The sequence below is a fragment of the Fukomys damarensis genome, unplaced genomic scaffold, assembly GCF_012274545.1.
Source record: "Fukomys damarensis isolate Sample0158 unplaced genomic scaffold, DMR_v1.0_HiC HiC_scaffold_38, whole genome shotgun sequence".
Taxonomy (NCBI): Eukaryota; Metazoa; Chordata; class Mammalia; order Rodentia; family Bathyergidae; genus Fukomys; species Fukomys damarensis.
In genome coordinates this window covers 36,868,388-36,885,977 of record NW_022900950.1, presented here as the reverse complement: position 1 = coordinate 36,885,977, position 17,590 = coordinate 36,868,388, and the positions used below count along the sequence as shown (strand labels likewise).

Here is a 17,590-nt window from a genome sequence, read left to right as displayed (position 1 = left end):
CAAAGTCCTTTTTTTTTTTTTTTTTTTTTTGATACCGGGGATTGAACTCGGGCCCTTGCGCTTGCAAGGCAGGCGGCAGAACCACTGAACTAAATCCCCGGCCCTGTAAGTCACACTTAAGAGTTCACCTTCGGGGCAGTGCGACTCTGAGAACTTCAGTGGAGCAAAGCTCTGTGATGGTCATGGTGCTGGGCCTCCTTCCAGAATTACACGGCTCAATGATGTAACAAATCAAAGATTGATCTCACTGCAGGAATCACCCATCTGACATCATGAATTTTTCTTTAGACAGTGCATGCTTTCTTCCTTCATACCTTGATGAAATTTGAAGTAGTTACCAGATAGAGAAAGACACATACTCCTTAGGTTCTTCATGAAGAATACTCTAAGTATGGCAAAATTTCGTGGCTTTTAGACATTCTAAACTCTAAGAATAAAAACGAAAGTAATTGAGAGTTGAAATGATATGTTGCATGAACATCTGATCTGTGGAATTAGAATGATATGTTTTAGAATGAAAACAAGTATTACTAAGAGTTTTGATTTTTATGGCCATTAAAGGCAGCCATGTGTAATTCCTCTGCAGTACAGCTTATGTGGATAAAACTGGGCTGAGGCAGGAGTATCACAAGAACAAGCTCAGCCTGGACAACTTAGTGACTTAGAAAGACTCTGTCTCAAAAAAAAAAACAAAACAATTTAAAGGTTAAAGTTGTATCTCAATGTAAAGTTCTGGGTTTAATTCCCAGTGCAGAAACAAAATAATCATTCTGTGATGATTTGAAATTTTTCCCTTGCTCTTACTACAGTTTAAAAGAATCAGAGCTGCTCTCCTTTATTGCAACAACAAGGTATCCTGAATTTCTGTCAAGATGTCAACTTGGCATGCTTGTGGGGCTGATGACAAAACTGTGCTCCTGGGTTTCTCCAAGTATAGGGAGGAAAAGCAATGTCCAACTCAAGTGACCCCCGCCTACCTGTCCAACTACTTGGGAACATTCTCACATTGGTTTGCAGGAGTGAGTCAACCTGTGAGCCACTGGAGAATAGAGAACTGGAGACAAAGAGTTGAAAGATGAAATTTTAAGCAATTGATGCCCTCTAAGCATTTTTAAGTGGCAAATATCATCTTTCAGTTTAAGCCAGGGCTCCCAGGAAGGCTCAATTCTTTTTTGGACAGAGGCAAGTTCAGGGTTGGGATGGCTTCCAGAGAACCTAAACTTAATCCATTCAACCATGGCAGCATCTTTATTCTTGTGATGAGGGGTCTGCTCAGCCTCACTCATTCCTTTCAGGGCCCTTAACTTTTTGGCCTTATTGCTGTGTTTGTCAGAGGAAAGTCTAAATTCTAGAGATGAAGAGGGCATGATCAGACAATGTCTGAAAAAAAGTCACCCAGGAATCATTCTCACTAGAGAGCAAATACGCATAATAACTAGCCAGATAAAGCAGTAAGTGCCAAGCATAGTATGACACATACATATATCACAGGTGTCAAGGATTCCAAGAGGAAAAGCAAAAAGTCCCTTATGTCAGTGCTACCTCAGATTCTGGTCACAAACTGAACTGGACAAGAACCAAATCAAATTCAATGGTTAGGTTTGATATTGACATTATGGGGAAATTTGATTCAGTTCCCGTCTAGTTCAATTTGTGACCAGAATAATGGAGAAAATTGAGTTCATATAAGTTTCACGAACATTCCTTGTGAACTTCTCCAGAGAGCCACTGAAAATAGTTATTTTACCTGGGGATTCCTCCGTTCACCAAACTTCCTATTTGTTCAAAATCTCCTGTGAATAGTGAAGGGCAGGGAATTTCATTTGCTCTGCTCACTTGAGTGATTCCTAGCATAACAATGCAGAGTACATAGCGGGCAATGACTGCTTGTTGAATACATGAATAAAATAGTAGCACGTATAGTGAGATAAGACTTGCAAGTCACAAAGCACATTCGTATATGTTTTCTTACTTAGTCCCCACAACGGGCCTATCATGTGGGGTATTATTCTTTCCTTCATCTTTCAAGAAAAGAAGCCAGCGTTTGGTGGCTGTCTCATCTAGCTACACTAATAACTCTGAACTTGTGAGTTAAGATGCAGTTCTAACCCATGCAATCCCGGTGCCAGGCTTCTTCACATACTCGGGACACATGTGTAAAGATGTTGGAGAAAAGGTGGACTGGCTAATAGATCCCTGTGGCTTGTTTCAGGTGGGTCTTTTCCGCAAGTCAGGAGTGAAGTCTCGAATCCACACCCTGCGTCAAATGAATGAGAGCTTTCCTGAGAATGTCAGCTACGAAGACCAGTCCGCTTATGATGTGGCAGATATGGTGAAGCAGTTCTTCCGGGACCTCCCTGAGCCGCTCTTCACCAACAAGCTTAATGAAACCTTCCTCCACATCTACCAGTGTAAGTGGAAATAGTATAGATCAGAGTTCTCACGCACATCCACCCATTTATAAAAATTCCTAAAGATTGAATTTTAACGACATGAGTAATATATGAATCCATAAAGAAGTATATAAAAGTTGTATTCCTACTCTCCTCTCTGAAATTAACCGTTGTTCAGTTTGCTATAAAAATCTTCATGCTACTTATATTTTCATTTGGAATTTTTAAGTGATGTTAAATCAGTAGTTTTCAGCATAGCCATGATTTTTAAAATAATCATTGAAAGTAACAATTGGTGATCGAAAAGCCTATCCTGCTCAAGGTAGTTGCAACAAGGGATGTTCTAAATGAAATATTTATGCACTGGAATAGTATTCCTAAATAGGTTTTGTGAAAAAACTAAAACTTACCTTTATTACTTTCAATAAATTTAAAATGAAAAGGGGGCATGACAAAATTTATTTCATATGTAAGTATTTATTAAAGTTTATTTAATTGTTTTAAAAAGTAAACATTTTTCCTGGAATATAGGAAATCTAAAGTGAATATATGAAAAAAAGGATGAGAAGTAACAAAGAAAATACATTTTAATAGATGAAAAGCAAGCAAAACAATTGAAGTTTTTGGCTCAGCTAGTTTATATTCTCCCTTGGACTTTTTTAAGTGATGTTAATAGTTCTCAGTAAGACTATGTTAATTAAAATTAACCACTGAAAATAAGAGATGGAGGGAGGGAAGAGATAAGAGATGAAAAAGGAAAGGGGATGTGTTGTGTACATGTACCAACTCCACACCAAAAAAATGTAAACATGTACGGCAAACATGCACCGAAAATAAAAAAGGGAGGGGTTCAAAGAACATCAAGGGATGAATGGAGAGGGGAGGAAGGGAAGGGAAAGGGGATGAAAAAGGAATTAAAATGTGTTCTATCCATGTACCAACTTCCCACAAGAAATGTGGACATTATGTACCACACACAGGTACTAATAAACTAAAAATTTTTAAAAAGAAAATAGCAATTGTTGACATAAAACCCCATCCTGCTGGGCCGGGGATTTAACTCAGCCATTCGGTGGCCTGACTTGCAAGCGCAAGGACCAGAGTTCAATCCCAGGTACCAAAAAACAAACAAACAAAAACAATAAAATAAAAAAAAAAACCCATCCTGCTAAAGATAGGTGCAAAGGGGAATCGTAGAAATAAACATGTAAATCTTTTCTAGATGTAACAACATTAGTGCTATGAATTACTTTCACAGCCCAACTCTCAGTTCTTCAAAAAACTACATTTAGTTCACGGATTTTGATTTTACAGCAAAGTGGCCGAAATGAGTCTTGACGTGGAGTTGATCCACATTGAAGTTCCTTGCTGTATAGAGATTTCTGTAGTAAGTACGTTTAAGGAGAGGATAGAGTTGCAAAACCAAAAAGGATTTTAGTTAGTACCACTTGTAAAAACAGAATAAAGTATAAACCATTACATAAATACTGTTTTGCCAAAGGGAATATGTTAGGTTGAATTAGCGATAAATGCTGCTAGAGCCCAAACAGAAGGGCGTTCACAACAGCACTGCTGTTCAAGGTTGAACTCTGTTTCTGTTAAGCTCCATTATGGTTTGGAGGTATCACACATGAGTCTTTACATTTAAAGCCATTCTTGAGTTGAAGCTGACACTAAAAATTAGACTATTTTCCAAGAAATAAATTCATTCGGCTCTTTCTAGGACTTACAGCCAGGAAGCCAGATCAAAGTAGAGCTTTATTTTAACTAAGCGAACATTTACCGAGTGGGCCTTAAGTGCCTAAGCTTCTGAGCGTGTGGATATGTGAGGCTCACTCTGCATGTAAGGGTTTTACAACTGAAACATGAACACAAGTGACTACACTATAACAAACTTGGAGACATTTCATAGCAAGACCACAAAGACAAACTCAAGGAAGTTGAGATGAGCAATAGAACTTGATGGAGAAAGTAAAAACTGAAGGTTGAGATATGCAAGGAACATATTCTGGATGAAGCAGACTACGGGAGCGCATTTCAAAGGAGCACGGGGTATTTGTCTGTCCTGTGTAGCTGGGAAGTGTACCGTGTGATATCAGATGACACTGAAATATTAGGCCAGGGCTATTCAAGGACGCGCACTGAAAATTAGGAGGACAGTAGGCTTTTCTTGATTTATTAAGCATCAGGGAAACTTTAGGTATTAAAGGTTTTGCCAGTGCAGACTGGTGCAACCACTATGGAAATCAATATGGAGATACCTCAGAGAGCTGGGACTAAGAGCTTCCATTTGACCCTGCTATCCCTCTGCTGGATATCTTTCCAAAAGAATTTAAAGAATCATACCACAGTGATATATGCGCACCTATATTTATAGCAGCACAGTTTGTAATAGCTAAAACTTGGAAACAGCCCATTTGCCCATCTGTTGGAAACTGGATAAAGAAGATGTGGTTTTTATATAAAATGGAGTACTACTCAGCCATAAAGAACGAAAAATTAGAGTCATTCATAGGAAAATGGATACATATTGAGGATGTACTCTTAAGTGAAATAAATAAGTCACACATGGGTAAATACCAAATAGTCTCTCTGGTGTGAAAAACTATAATAGTACACAAGATCCTAATGGGATAATTAATAGTGTGAAATAGGAAGAAAAGGGCGAAAGATGTAGGGAAAGTGGGAAGGATACGGGAAAGGGAACAAGGGAAAAGAAAAAAATACGAGAAAATGAAAAAAAGGAAATAAAGTGTGTAAATGGGGATGGGAGAGAGGGTGAAGGGAGGGCAGGGACAAGGGGAAAAAATGAGAACCAAGACCTGTCATGTGAAGGTACAAGATCCCAATGATGAATTTAACTGTATTGTATACCTAGATTGTACCAATAAACTCAATAAAAAGAAAAAAAAATAAAGATTTTGCCAGCTATGATGTTCTCAGCTGTAAAGGCAGGAAAAAAAATCTAACAATTACTTGTTTAAGTAATAAGGACATTATTATCTCATTTGACAACAAATGTGGAATTAAACCATTCCACTATTAGGTAATTCTGCAGCTAAGGGCAAAATCGGTCTGTCTTGGCTTTCCCCTTGACCTCTCATATGATTGCCACAATTCTTTTTTTCTAGTATCAGGAATCAAACTCAAGACTTTGCATTTGCCAGGCCCGGTGCTGCAACTTATAATTATCACACATTCACAAATCACATTCAAATGTAAGATGAATGAGAAAGGGCTTCTCTTTGGGAATATGTCTCCTTTTATCAGGGAGATTAATCTTGTAGAAGCTTCTAACATTTTTCTTGGTTTTCTCAGCCAGAAACAGTTTATATCTTGTCCCCTAAACTAGTCATTGAGAAGAGGAATGTGATTATCAATTTTGGTTTAAGCCACCGTAGTTCATCCTTAGATCTGGAAGAGTTCATTTCCCTGAGCACATGCCCCTCATATACTATGAGTGCTACACAGAATTCGCATTCTCTTAGTGAAGAAGGAAGGGAGAACGGGTATTGAGTAAGTAGCCTTGCCCTTCCCTGGCATCAGCCCTGAGTGCTCCACAAGGGAAGTTTATCAGAACTGCTTTTTTTGATCCATGAATCTGGAAGTGGTGTATAAGAGGTATTGGGCAGCTATGAATGGAGGGCTAAAGTAAAGTACCACCAGCTCATTCAGATCGCTGGTGCTGGTGTTTCATTGTTGGGGCTTGAATTCCAGATTTGTCTCCAACTATCTGTGAGTCCTGAGCAATTACTTCTGTGTGTCGGCTGCCGTCATCGTTGTTGTTGATGTCTTCGAGTGTCTCCGTGTCAGTGGACTTTATACGCTCTCTCCCTGGCTCTTTCTGTTGCTGTCCCTCTAACCACTGGTGCTCATGTTCCCTCAGTTGTCCCCAAGGAGCAGCGGCTGCAGGCTGTGCAGGCTGCCATCCTGCTGCTGGCGGATGAAAACAGGGAGGTCCTGCAGACACTTTTGTGTTTCCTAAATGATGTTGTCAACTTGGTGGATGAGAATCAGATGACACCCATGAACCTAGCTGTGTGTCTAGCTCCCTCCCTTTTTCATCTTAATTTATTGAAGAAAGAAAGCTCTCCAAGGTGAGTTTTTTCTCAGCAATGGTAGTAATCTTCAACGGGGCCTCCCCTACAGTTCATTAAAAATAAAATAAACAAAACTTTCACATGCTAGATTTCAACTTAAAGATTTGTTAGCTCTTGTTTTATAATCAGATCATGTTCAGAAGCAACCTCATTCATGATACACAGGTTTATAGAGTTATCAAAGGAGCTGTGGAGAATGTCAGTTGTGATCCAGAAAGCCTGAAAAGTTTGTTTTGTTTTGTGAGTGTGAGTTGGAAGGAGGGAAGAAGTACACAAAGTGGTATTTTTACAATCTTTAGTTTTTAAAGGCTATATTTAACACCCAAGCACAGGAGCTTGCAATTGAATGGCTTCAAACTTCGGGAAAAAAATAGATTAATCTCTCCCCCACCAACAATTCCTTCTGTCCTTGTATTTTCCCAAGGCTTTTGATTGTAAACTGACAGACTGTTAGCTTACCTCAGAATATCTAAGATACGTTGTCATTTTTTTCATTTGGAAACAAGAAAGCCTGGAATCTGGATAGCATCTGGGAAGGCACAGAAAACAAAAGGGATGAGCTAGGCATTGTGAAAAGCTCTTTGGTTTGGGATCTTCTCAGCCTACTTGCATTCAATTACAGAGTCATCCAGAAGAAATATGCCACTGGGAAGCCAGATCAAAAGGACCTCAATGAGAATCTGGCTGCAGCTCAGGGGCTTGCACATATGATCATGGAATGCAGCAAGCTGTTTGAGGTAAACAAAGGCTCAACCTGCCTTCCTTGTAGCTCTTGGAATCTGATAAGACACTGGGAATGGTGGATACATTTATGGTTTATATCTGTTTGTTCCTGGTTTTATGATGACAGTAATATACTCTATAGCTCTCGTCTTTGCCTCCAAGAAATGTGAGAGGCTACCTGTACAATCTTGAGAGTTAAAGACATTTGAGGTCATCACAAGGATGGTTTCCAAGCAAACAGTTGCATCATGTGCCTTTGCTAGGTTGGAAGCCAGCCATCTGATTATGTTGTACTGTATTCGACTGTACCTTGGACTTGATTAGACTCCACATCTGTGTGTGTGTGTGTGTGTATGTGTGTGTGTGTGTGTGATTCTAAGTAATCCTTGCTACAAAGAGTCAATGACAGCTTATCAAGACTTCTGAACAAGACTTCTGGCAGACATTCTGTGCTAAACTGGCACTTGTTAGTGGAAAAGTATGCTAAAAAGGTAAAGCTATTTCTAAGTCATACTTGATGCTTCTTTTAACAAGTCTGTGTGTGTTGTCTGTTCACACTGAGTCATTTTCTGATCCCACATTTTGCCACACTAAATAAAAATAAATCAAAAGGAAAATAAAAGGAAATGGGAAAGAATGAACAGGAAGTCATTGAAATGTTTCCAATAATAAAAATAGCCTCAGAAACATATTTGTATTTCCTAACTTTAGGAAACCTACTCCCATCTTTGGCACTGAACTTAGTAAAACATCTCCATCCCTGTAGCCCTCAGCCTTTTGCTCAGACCCTGGTTGTTGGCAAAATGGCTTTGCTCCCTCTAACTATTTACCTCAGAACTTCCTTAGCTCTTTTGTGCATCTCTTGGTTCAGGTACCACATGACATGGTGGCCCAGTCTCGTAATTCATATGTAGAAGCTGAAATACACGTTCCAACCCTGGAGGACTTGGGGACACAGCTGGAGGAGAGTGGAGCAACTTTCCACACTTTCCTGGAGCATCTTGTCCAAGGCCTCCAGAAAGAAGCCAAGGAGAAGTTCAAAGGATGGGTCACATGCGCCAGCCCAAACAACACAGACCTTGCTTTCAAAAAGGTAAAACCCCCAAAGCCACATACGACAATGAGGGATTTGTTTTCAATTCCAAAATGGCTGCTTATCCACAGTTAAAGTACATGTACCATTCAAAGACCCTATCTAGACACTGCTGAAGAGCCCTGCTCCATCTAATCAGCATCCAGACTGTGGAGCTAGATCTCCGGATCCCACTCCTGGCTCTGTTCTTTAGCTGTGCAAAGTTGGGCGAGTCAGTGCCTGTTTTCTCATTTGCAAAGATGGACATTTGCAAAAAAGTGCCACAGTCCAAAATAGGGCCATTTATAAGTGGATTAGAGCAATGCCCAGTACGCAGTACACACTATGTGTGTTGGTGATGAGTATTTTACTCATTCCTATTATTCTCTTAAATTTAAGGATTAAAAGAGATTAAGGGCTAAAAGGGTGTGCAGCATCCCACCTTCAATTTACATATTCAAAAATATCAGGTACAGTCCGGTAGGCATTGACAGGACTCGGATGACTACATTCTTTCAGCCTCTGTTGCTGTGTGTCCCAAGGTAGGAGATGGAAACCCACTGAAGCTGTGGAAGGCGGCTGTGGAGGTGGAGGCGCCCCCTGCAGTAGTGCTGAACCGTGTGCTGAGAGAGCGCCACTTATGGGATGAGGACTTTGTGCAGTGGAAGGTGGTGGAAACTCTGGACAGACAAACCGAAATCTATCAGTACGTGCTAAATAGCATGGCCCCCCATCCTTCCAGAGACTTCGTAGTTCTCAGGTAAGCCTGATGCCAGGCTTTATGGTCCTGTTTCAAACGCAGAATGAAAGAAAGCTGCAGATTTAAGCACTTCTCCGTGTCCTGCCACCCCAACCTGTGCTCCACCAGGACCACTCAGCTTGCACTCTGTTTGCTCCCTGAAACCTGACTCCTGCCTGACTCCCCGCTGCTTCACACACTTTTCAGGCCTGCCCGACTCTCTCATGACCCCTCTCCTTGTGGAGTACACAGTTTATTGGACCATAAATATCATTCATTTCCCTAGAACGTTCTAGAGGCCCTACAATAGCTGCTGTGGATCCAGTTGCACTTTCTGCCAAATTATGCACATCGAATCCGATTGGCTTTTACCTTGATTTTGCCTTTCTCCCCCAGGAAAGTGTGTCTTCATTTTGTGAAATTCTGAGATTGGCATGTGTGCAACTTCAAACCTCATCTGTATAACTAATTACTATGTGTGGAAATCTTGGCACAGCTCTGAAAGTTCAAATATGCTGAGGCACTGGACATGCAATCTAATTTCAGGGCCTGGCAATGCTTCCTGAGTCTTGTGTCTGCCATTGAAATATTGTTTCTGTTTGATTTATGGGTTGAGTTCCAGACCTCTGCTCACTAGGCTGGAAATGGATGATCAACCAATAATAGAAAGCTTGCACAGTAGAAATGCAGTATTTCATCAGAAAGAACAGGAATTGAGGATATTAAAGAACCTAAATAAAATGTAATTAGATCAATATATCCTTTTTATTAAAAAACCTAAGCAAACCCCATTTCTTCCCATGGATCAGCAGTGTAAATGGAATTAATAGTGAAATCTCCCAATGTATATTTGAAATAGTTTCTTTATGAAACTTGCATTGATGGCAAATTAAAAGTTACTTTTCATATGGGCTTTTGATGCCTTTGGTATTGGTTCTTGGAACCTTGACTTTTAACAGTCTGTTTATCCTAAATGTATGTATGTATCCTAGCAACCTTGGAATGCTGGTGAAGAATGTGGACAGTTATAAAAGTAGCTTATTACCACAGTTATTGGAACATTAGTCATCTTGTGGAATTAAATTTCACAACATTACTCTGACAAGCAGAAAATTGAGTAGTTGGCAAGGAAGACAGCCTAGAAATGGACACTTACTGCAATGTGCCTGTTCTTTCTCTCTAGAGGACGCTGAGAGGGAGTGAGTCTCTGCATGGGACCCCTGTCATTCTATCTGTACAGCAACGCTGCCAGCCTGCTATTTGCTGGCATATCATTTCATCGTACTTTTTTGACAGGCTCTGTTACAGGCTCGGGGGATTCCCTGGTGAATGCACAGACCATGATTCTGATCTCTTGGGATTTGTATTTTATCAAGGAGATTTTATTAAATAAAAAGAAAAACAGATAAGCTTACTTATTCTGGGAGAATAAGTAAAATAGGGACATATTAAGGGTGGAATTTTAAATATAGTGGTTGGGGCAAAGTCTTAACTGCACTGACATTTAGTGCAAGACATGAAAGAAAAAGTAGGTGGTCCACAAGGCTCTGTGAAGGGGCTTGACACTTAAGGGGATTAACTGACCATGTACCAGACAGACCTGATCCTGCTGACAGGAATTCCCATATTCATAATACAAGAAGCTGGAAGTGACCATTGTGACGAAGAAGTCATAGGGCTGAGAGCCATCCTGAGCATCTCCCCATCAGGGCTGATGCCACGAGGCTGCTTATCTTTTAGGATTACATTTACCTTTTACTTATCCAGCCCCTCAGGACCTTCAAATAGGAGTTACTGAAGATCTTCCCATTTTAACCCCATGGATCTTTAAAGCCATCACTGTTCATATTTGTCACATCACCATGCATGGAAAGAGTGGTCATAGCCAGGGGAAGTTTCTGAGCATTTGTCAGGATTTGTTAGTCCCAAGTTCTCACTGAGTATCTTAGTTCATTTTCTGCTGCTGTAATACAATATCTGTAATTTAGACATAATTTAGAAAGAATAGAAGTGTATTTAGTTTATGATTCTGGAGGCAGGGAAGTACAAAAGTATGGCACTAGTATCCGGCAAGCACCTTTTTACTAGGTCATGGCATGGCAAAGGTTATCACATAGCAAGTTAGAGCAAGCCTACCAGAAAGAATGTGCTTTTATGACAAAGTCACTATCTCAGTAGCTCATTACTCATAAACAGATTAACCTGTTCATTACAGCAGAGCTCACGTGACCAGGTAATCACTCATAGTCCCAACTGAGATTCACACTTACGTGAATTTCAGCACGACTGCATTGGGGACCGCATTCCCAACACATAAAATTTGGGACACATTCAAACCATAGCATTAGGTGTATATAGTAGTCTCTCTCTCTCTAATGTGGTATGACAGGAGGGAGTCACAGAGAAGACCACTGAACCAGGAAACAGTATTGTGAAGTGAATACTGGGAATGATATATGATTCCCTCAGGTCAAAGAGGGAGTCCGAGATGTTTGCTGCAATGCTGCAATGCCCTCATAGTTCCTAACTCCATCTACTACCTTTTCCCATGTGATAGCCCCTCTGTGCTCAAATAGCTAAAGTATCAGGGAACTCAGTGCCTCCCAAGGCAGCTCACTCTGTTTTTGTATAGTTTACACACTTACCTCTTCACAGTGTGAGGAAATGTACCGTCCTATCTCTGGAGTCAAATCAACTATATTTGCTTCTTCTATTAAAGAGATACCTGAAGATGACTAGCAGGTCTACTTAGGTTTAGCTTTCTTCAAAGTGGGCACTATCATATCATTTATTTATTAAGACTTGAATCACCTCCTTCAGGACCTTCCCTGTATTCTTTCCCTGTATTCTGTGTGATCCCAGGCATAACTTTGAGATCCTTTGTGCATAACTGTTACACTGCACTTAACCACAGTGATTTTAGAGTTCTTGGTAGAATTGACACTTTCTCTCCCTGGGCTGGGTATCTTTGAATCTTAGTGGCTTCTCAGAGCCTGGACTATGCATGTGAATGAGTCCTGATACCTAAACTATAAAGTCACTTCTACAATGAACAGGAACTTCCGAGCAGTGTAGGACTGGGCCCCCAGTCTGGGGTTCCAAATGCAGATCTGAAAGCTGCAAGATTATTTCTGACCTCTGAGTATGACAGCTGCAATCCTTGCTTTGAAATGTGCTGTATAAACTTTACACCTCCTTATGGAAACCATTGGCCTAATCCAAGTAACCAGCATTGGAAATTGAGTCCAAGATTTTGGCAGGAAAACTAAGTGTGAATCTCAGCTCTGTGTTCAGGTTTTTCTTTCTCTGTTGGCTGTTACACTCTTGCATGGCTTGTTTTGCCCCAGGACTTGGAAGACCGACTTGCCCAAAGGAATGTGCACCCTGGTGTCCCTCTCTGTGGAGCACGAGGAAGCCCAGCTCATGGGTGGCGTGAGGGCGGTGGTAATGGATTCTCAGTACCTGATAGAACCGTGTGGCTCGGGCAAGTCCAGACTGACCCACATCTGCAGGATAGACCTGAAGTAAGTGGCAGCTCTGAGCATGAAGAGCACAGGTCCCTTTCACATCCATCAGCACAGTGTCTGTCATCTTGATTTCTTATTTTCCTGTACTTTTTTCTTCACTGCTATTAACAGGTTTTCATAAGGGATATTCTCTGTCTCTCTCTCTCTTCCCTTTCTCTCCCTCCCCCCACCCCACTTTCCTAAAATTCAGCCCTCTGCTCTTCTTTATTTTCTTTTCTCTAATTAATTTATTCATTTTTCTTGAAAAGCAAAAAATGTATATGTTTATGTGATGTGTTGATATGTGTGTACATTGTGGAATCCCCACAGCACGCTATTAGCATGTCCGATATCTCATATACTTATTTTTTGTGCTGAGAATATTTAAAATATAAGAATACAATTTTTTTTTTTTTTTGGCACTGGGGATCCAACTCAGGACCTTGGGCTGGCAAGGCAGACGTTAGGCACCACTGAGCTAAATCCCCCAGCCCAACTATTCATTATATTTCATTAAAGTCACCATGTTGCACTATACCTCTCTTGAGCTTATTACTCCAGTCTAACTGGAATGTTGTATCCTTTGAATAACATCTGTCTCCCTGGTGTCCATCATGCCTCAGGCCCTGGTAACCACCATTCTACCCTCTGCTTGGCTGAGTTCCACATTTTTAGGCTCCACATATAAGTGGGAACATGCGGTGTCTGTCATTCCGTGCTGGCTTATTTCTTGTCCTCCAGATTCGTCCATATTATCACAAATGACAGGATAGCTGTTTGGTTTGGTTTGGTTTGGTTTGTTTGGGTTTTTTTAGATCAAGTGGTATTCCACTGCCATGTTTTCTTTATCCATTCATCCACCATTGGACACAGGTTAATAATATGTTTTGCTGTTCCCTGTGTATGTTGTGTTTTTGTTTCGGTTTTAGGAGAAACTAATTTAAACCCAGCCTCTTTAGGCCTTCACGATGCTAAACCAAGTTCTTTATCTTGGTAGATGTAAATTTAGAATTCTCCATAAAATTTAGGTTCATTGTGAATCTTCCCATTTTATTGTGGGAAGTTAGTATTACTTTAAAAACACCTGAAGAATCCTGAAAAGACTGACTGAACGCTGAGCAGCCAAGACACCTGTTGACAGAATGAGATTCTCAAATCTTTCAGGCTGCAGCCCCAAATTGTTTGCAGTTATGCTATTGACCAGTGCCCAGGGACAGTTCTGTCTACTCTGACAAATTGCTGTGGTCTATAAAAAGATTTACCCACTCCTTTCTTGATTTCTTTTGTTGCAGGGGTCATTCCCCAGAATGGTACAGCAAAGGCTTTGGACATCTTTGTGCAGCAGAAGTTGCCAGGATTAGAAACTCTTTCCAACCCCTCATCGCTGAGGGTCCAGAAACTAAAATCTGAGTTTTTTGAAGTATGGCATCAAACTCAGGGAACAGGAAGCTGAAACAAACACTGTGGCAGAGAGTATGCATGTGAGAAAGCAAGAGAGAGAGTCACTAATGGATGAGACTAATGCTTAAAAATGGAAACACTGAGAAGTTGAAATGTTGACGATGCAAGAATTTTCTGAAAACTTTTCTAGCCATCCTGGAGACGGCTGCATCCCTACTAATATAATATTTTAAAAAACCAGAACATTTATCTATATTACTTAAAATTAAATAGATTATTCCTGTGCATTGCCTAATTTGCTATTTAAAGGCTTCTAAGAAGCATATTATTAACTGTAAATAAATGTATGTATACATGTGTATATCTATCTTTACTGTATATTTGTAAAGTATCAATTTTATAAATAATTGAGTGTCTGACTCAGTGAGTCTCTTCCTCACAGAGCTTTTCCCAAGATGTTTTGGATCCCATCTCTCCACTGCCCCATAATCTGAGAAGAGCCTCTTGCTAACACCAAGGTGTGAACATAGTCTGTCCATCTGTCCTAATGTCCAACCAAAGACTAGCTAACCAAAGCAAAGTAGCATTAAAAGGTTCTTATGCATTTTAACAGTTTGTTCTGCTGTCCAGAAACCTTAAGAGTAGAATGTTGGGGAAACACAAGGGAAAGAATGTTCACTCCTCTTTAAAGCAAAGCAGTGGGTGAGAAGTTACTGCCAAATTTAAAGCTTGATTACAAGTTGCCATCAGGTCCTGCAAATGCAGTCTCAGTGAGATGTTAGATGGACTGCTAAAGTCAACAATGGTGACTGAAACAGAACCAATTTCTCCCAAGTAGGGCTGAGTATAAGAACCTTTTCATATTTACAGCCACAGGGAGCCTCTGTGTTAGCTCAAGTTTTCATACCTACTTTATATAATAATATTATTAGATGTTCTTCTATATGACCAGTGGCCTATGTGGTCACAGATAATTGGCTTTTTCTTTCCAATGTATTGCACTGAATTTGAATTCAAACCAGACCAAGAGAAATGATGGTCCTATAATAATCTTGGACCATTGTAGTAGCTTCAGGGAATTTTTTGTGCCATATATGATGCTCTTAAAATATAATTCGTTAAAACCTTACAGTCTGAAAGACAGGATTTTTAACTGACACAAGACCAAAACTATATTCTTTCATTAGTTGCAGAACATATAAACAGATATACTAATTCTATGTGTTTCTTATTAGCTACCTATGCATTTGACCCCACCTTATTTATTATTGTACAGAAAAACTGAATGGATTTAAGTTGGTTTTTTATTGTAAATCAAGGGCTGTAGAGAGAAAAAAACTTACTGTGCTTGGATTTAAAGATAGAAATTTTCTTTGACTGTCCATGGTTTAGCAACTGGCATTGGAAGAAAAAAAGTAAAACAACTGACTGTTTTCATTCTTTTTATATAGTATGCATTTATGTAATGTTTTCTCTTATCAGCAAAGTGCAATTGTCTTGTTGAAAGGAATATGTTATCTGAGTTTAGTATGGTGCACAAAAAATCATACTAGGAATTTTTCATTCCCACGTCTACCTAAGAAGGCAGCAGCAAAGCCACAGTTTGCCATTTGGACTCCAACCAGAAATTCATTCTGCCATTAAATTTAACCATATATGCTGGATTACTTGTCACGCATTGACATGATGATTACTGAAGTTTAATCTAGCTAAACACTGGTCCCACTCCAGAGATGAGACATGATGTGTTTAAAAAGTAGAATAGGCACACGAGGACGAATGGCACTGTATCACACAGTGCAGGCTCCTCCAACCTCAGTCTGCACACTAGGAGTCCCCTGGGAATCCAGTTAAAATGCACACTCTGATTCAGGTTATCCAGGGTGGGCCTGACACCTGAATTTCTCATAAGCCTCAGGGATGCCCATGCTGCTAGCCACAAGGACACACTGAGAAAGACCCTGAGGACACTTAAAACAGAATAAAGACAAACATGACTATATTTCGGACTCCCCTCTCTTTCAATTACCTGACTTTGATTTTATGCATGTACTAATCACATCACTGCTGCATAACAACATGGTGCCTCTTCAAAATAAAGGAAAGGGAGAAACAAAAGAAAAGATGCATCAAGCTTATTTGTCAGATACCATAGTTATCTTGTTATCTTGCCAATGGAAATAAAATATGATATTCCATTTAAATATTATACCTCATGTATATTTTTACCTCAATTGTTGGTATCAATCATCAATTGTAAATAAGTAATTGCCAAGGTAAATAAATTTATATATATTAAATATTTCCTATTTTCGATAAAATACATGTTTATTTTCATGCTTTTTCTAAAAATGGAAAATCTGCTTTATGATGAGGATTTCTCCCAAAGAGAGTGTGCTATAGTTTGAATCCTTGGTACTATCAATGCTGTCAGTGTCCTCTCCAGAATACAAGACTGCACAGACAATCACTAGCAGCATATTAGATATTAACCAAACTCAGCCTAAGGTATTAAAGTGATTGATAGTAATTCTAAGTATACTTCGTTGTTTTTAAATCTGAAAAGTTATAAAAACACATTTATAGTATTATTAAATGTCTAGTGAACTCTTCAGCTACATTTTATTTTCGTCGAGTGAACAAGAAATAGAGACTTGGTAAATAACTATGCACAAAACCATTGCAGAGTAGCCACAGATGACTGAATTTCTGTCCTTGTATTTGTACCCTCTAGGGTGCAAGACAACAGGGACACCTCTTAGGTAAATAAGCAGGTTCCCTAAAATGTTCTCAGCTATTGGTTTCCAAAGTCACAGCAGCCCCAACGACCATACAATCCCATAAAAATGGCCCCAGCCCCACTGTCGGCTCACCTCATACACACCTTCTATTGCTTGAATGTTTTGCTTTCACAGGCGAAGGAGGAATTCAGTGGCCCCTTTTCTTCTATGTCAAAGAGAATGTGGTGATCATTCTACCAACCAGGGGCTACAGATATTTTTCCTGAAAGGGTGGACTATGTGAATTCAAACTTAACTCTTCTTTATGAAATTATTAGAAATGAAACTGGTCTTTTAATATGTGGTCATGGAAAAAGCAGTCATTTTCTCAAGAAAATATGTTAAAGAGATTTTTTAAAAAAAAGATTCTAGACAAGTACAGAGCCACACAATGTTATAAAAGCAAAATCACTGTACGCTGACTGCACACAAGTAGATAACAGTTGGCATTGTAGCACTGTACAGCAGCAAAAACAGCTAATGTGCAACTTGTGCCTTTTCTTACATCCTTTACAGATTTTCCTAAATCTGTACTTCCTGCGTGTACTTCCACTCTGATAATTCACCCACCAGGCCACCTCATAACTCCTAGCAAACATCCTATTTGTTAAGAGACACAAGCTAGACTTTCAGTATTGTACTGTGAGGCCAGAAGGCCCACATAAACATGTATTCAAGCACACATTTACTCAACACTGAACACAAGTGGAGCACTGGCAGGCAAAGGCGCTAATATAAAGGAGACATGGTGTAAAGTAGAAACAATCATATACAGCTACTTATTGTTCATGGTAGTTCTGTTCTATAACGTCTCTGCAAACCCTGCACTCGTAAATCCTGACCAACTGTTCCCAAGGGAAATGCAATATTAAGTTC

The 17,590-nt window shown here is 39.8% G+C and overlaps 1 protein-coding gene across 5 annotated transcripts in view; it reads left to right on the top strand.

The window, feature by feature from the left end:
- Positions 1-16,203, top strand: part of Stard13 (StAR related lipid transfer domain containing 13) — a 223,522-nt gene extending 207,319 nt beyond the window's left edge. For 4 of the 5 annotated variants that reach the window (XM_010623914.3, XM_033759866.1, XM_010623913.3 and 1 more), the window contains 7 exons: positions 2,213-2,411; positions 6,280-6,490; positions 7,116-7,230; positions 8,088-8,309; positions 8,831-9,048; positions 12,375-12,551; positions 13,826-16,203. In XM_010623914.3, the coding sequence (XP_010622216.1) occupies positions 2,213-2,411; positions 6,280-6,490; positions 7,116-7,230; positions 8,088-8,309; positions 8,831-9,048; positions 12,375-12,551; positions 13,826-13,943 (1,260 nt within the window). In that variant the 3' untranslated portion in view covers positions 13,944-16,203. Of the gene's footprint in view, positions 1-2,212; positions 2,571-6,279; positions 6,491-7,115; positions 7,231-8,087; positions 8,310-8,830; positions 9,049-12,374; positions 12,552-13,825 lie in introns of those variants that run through there. The other variant, XM_033759867.1, reaches the window with a different exon arrangement.
- Positions 16,204-17,590: the final 1,387 nt, after the last annotated feature.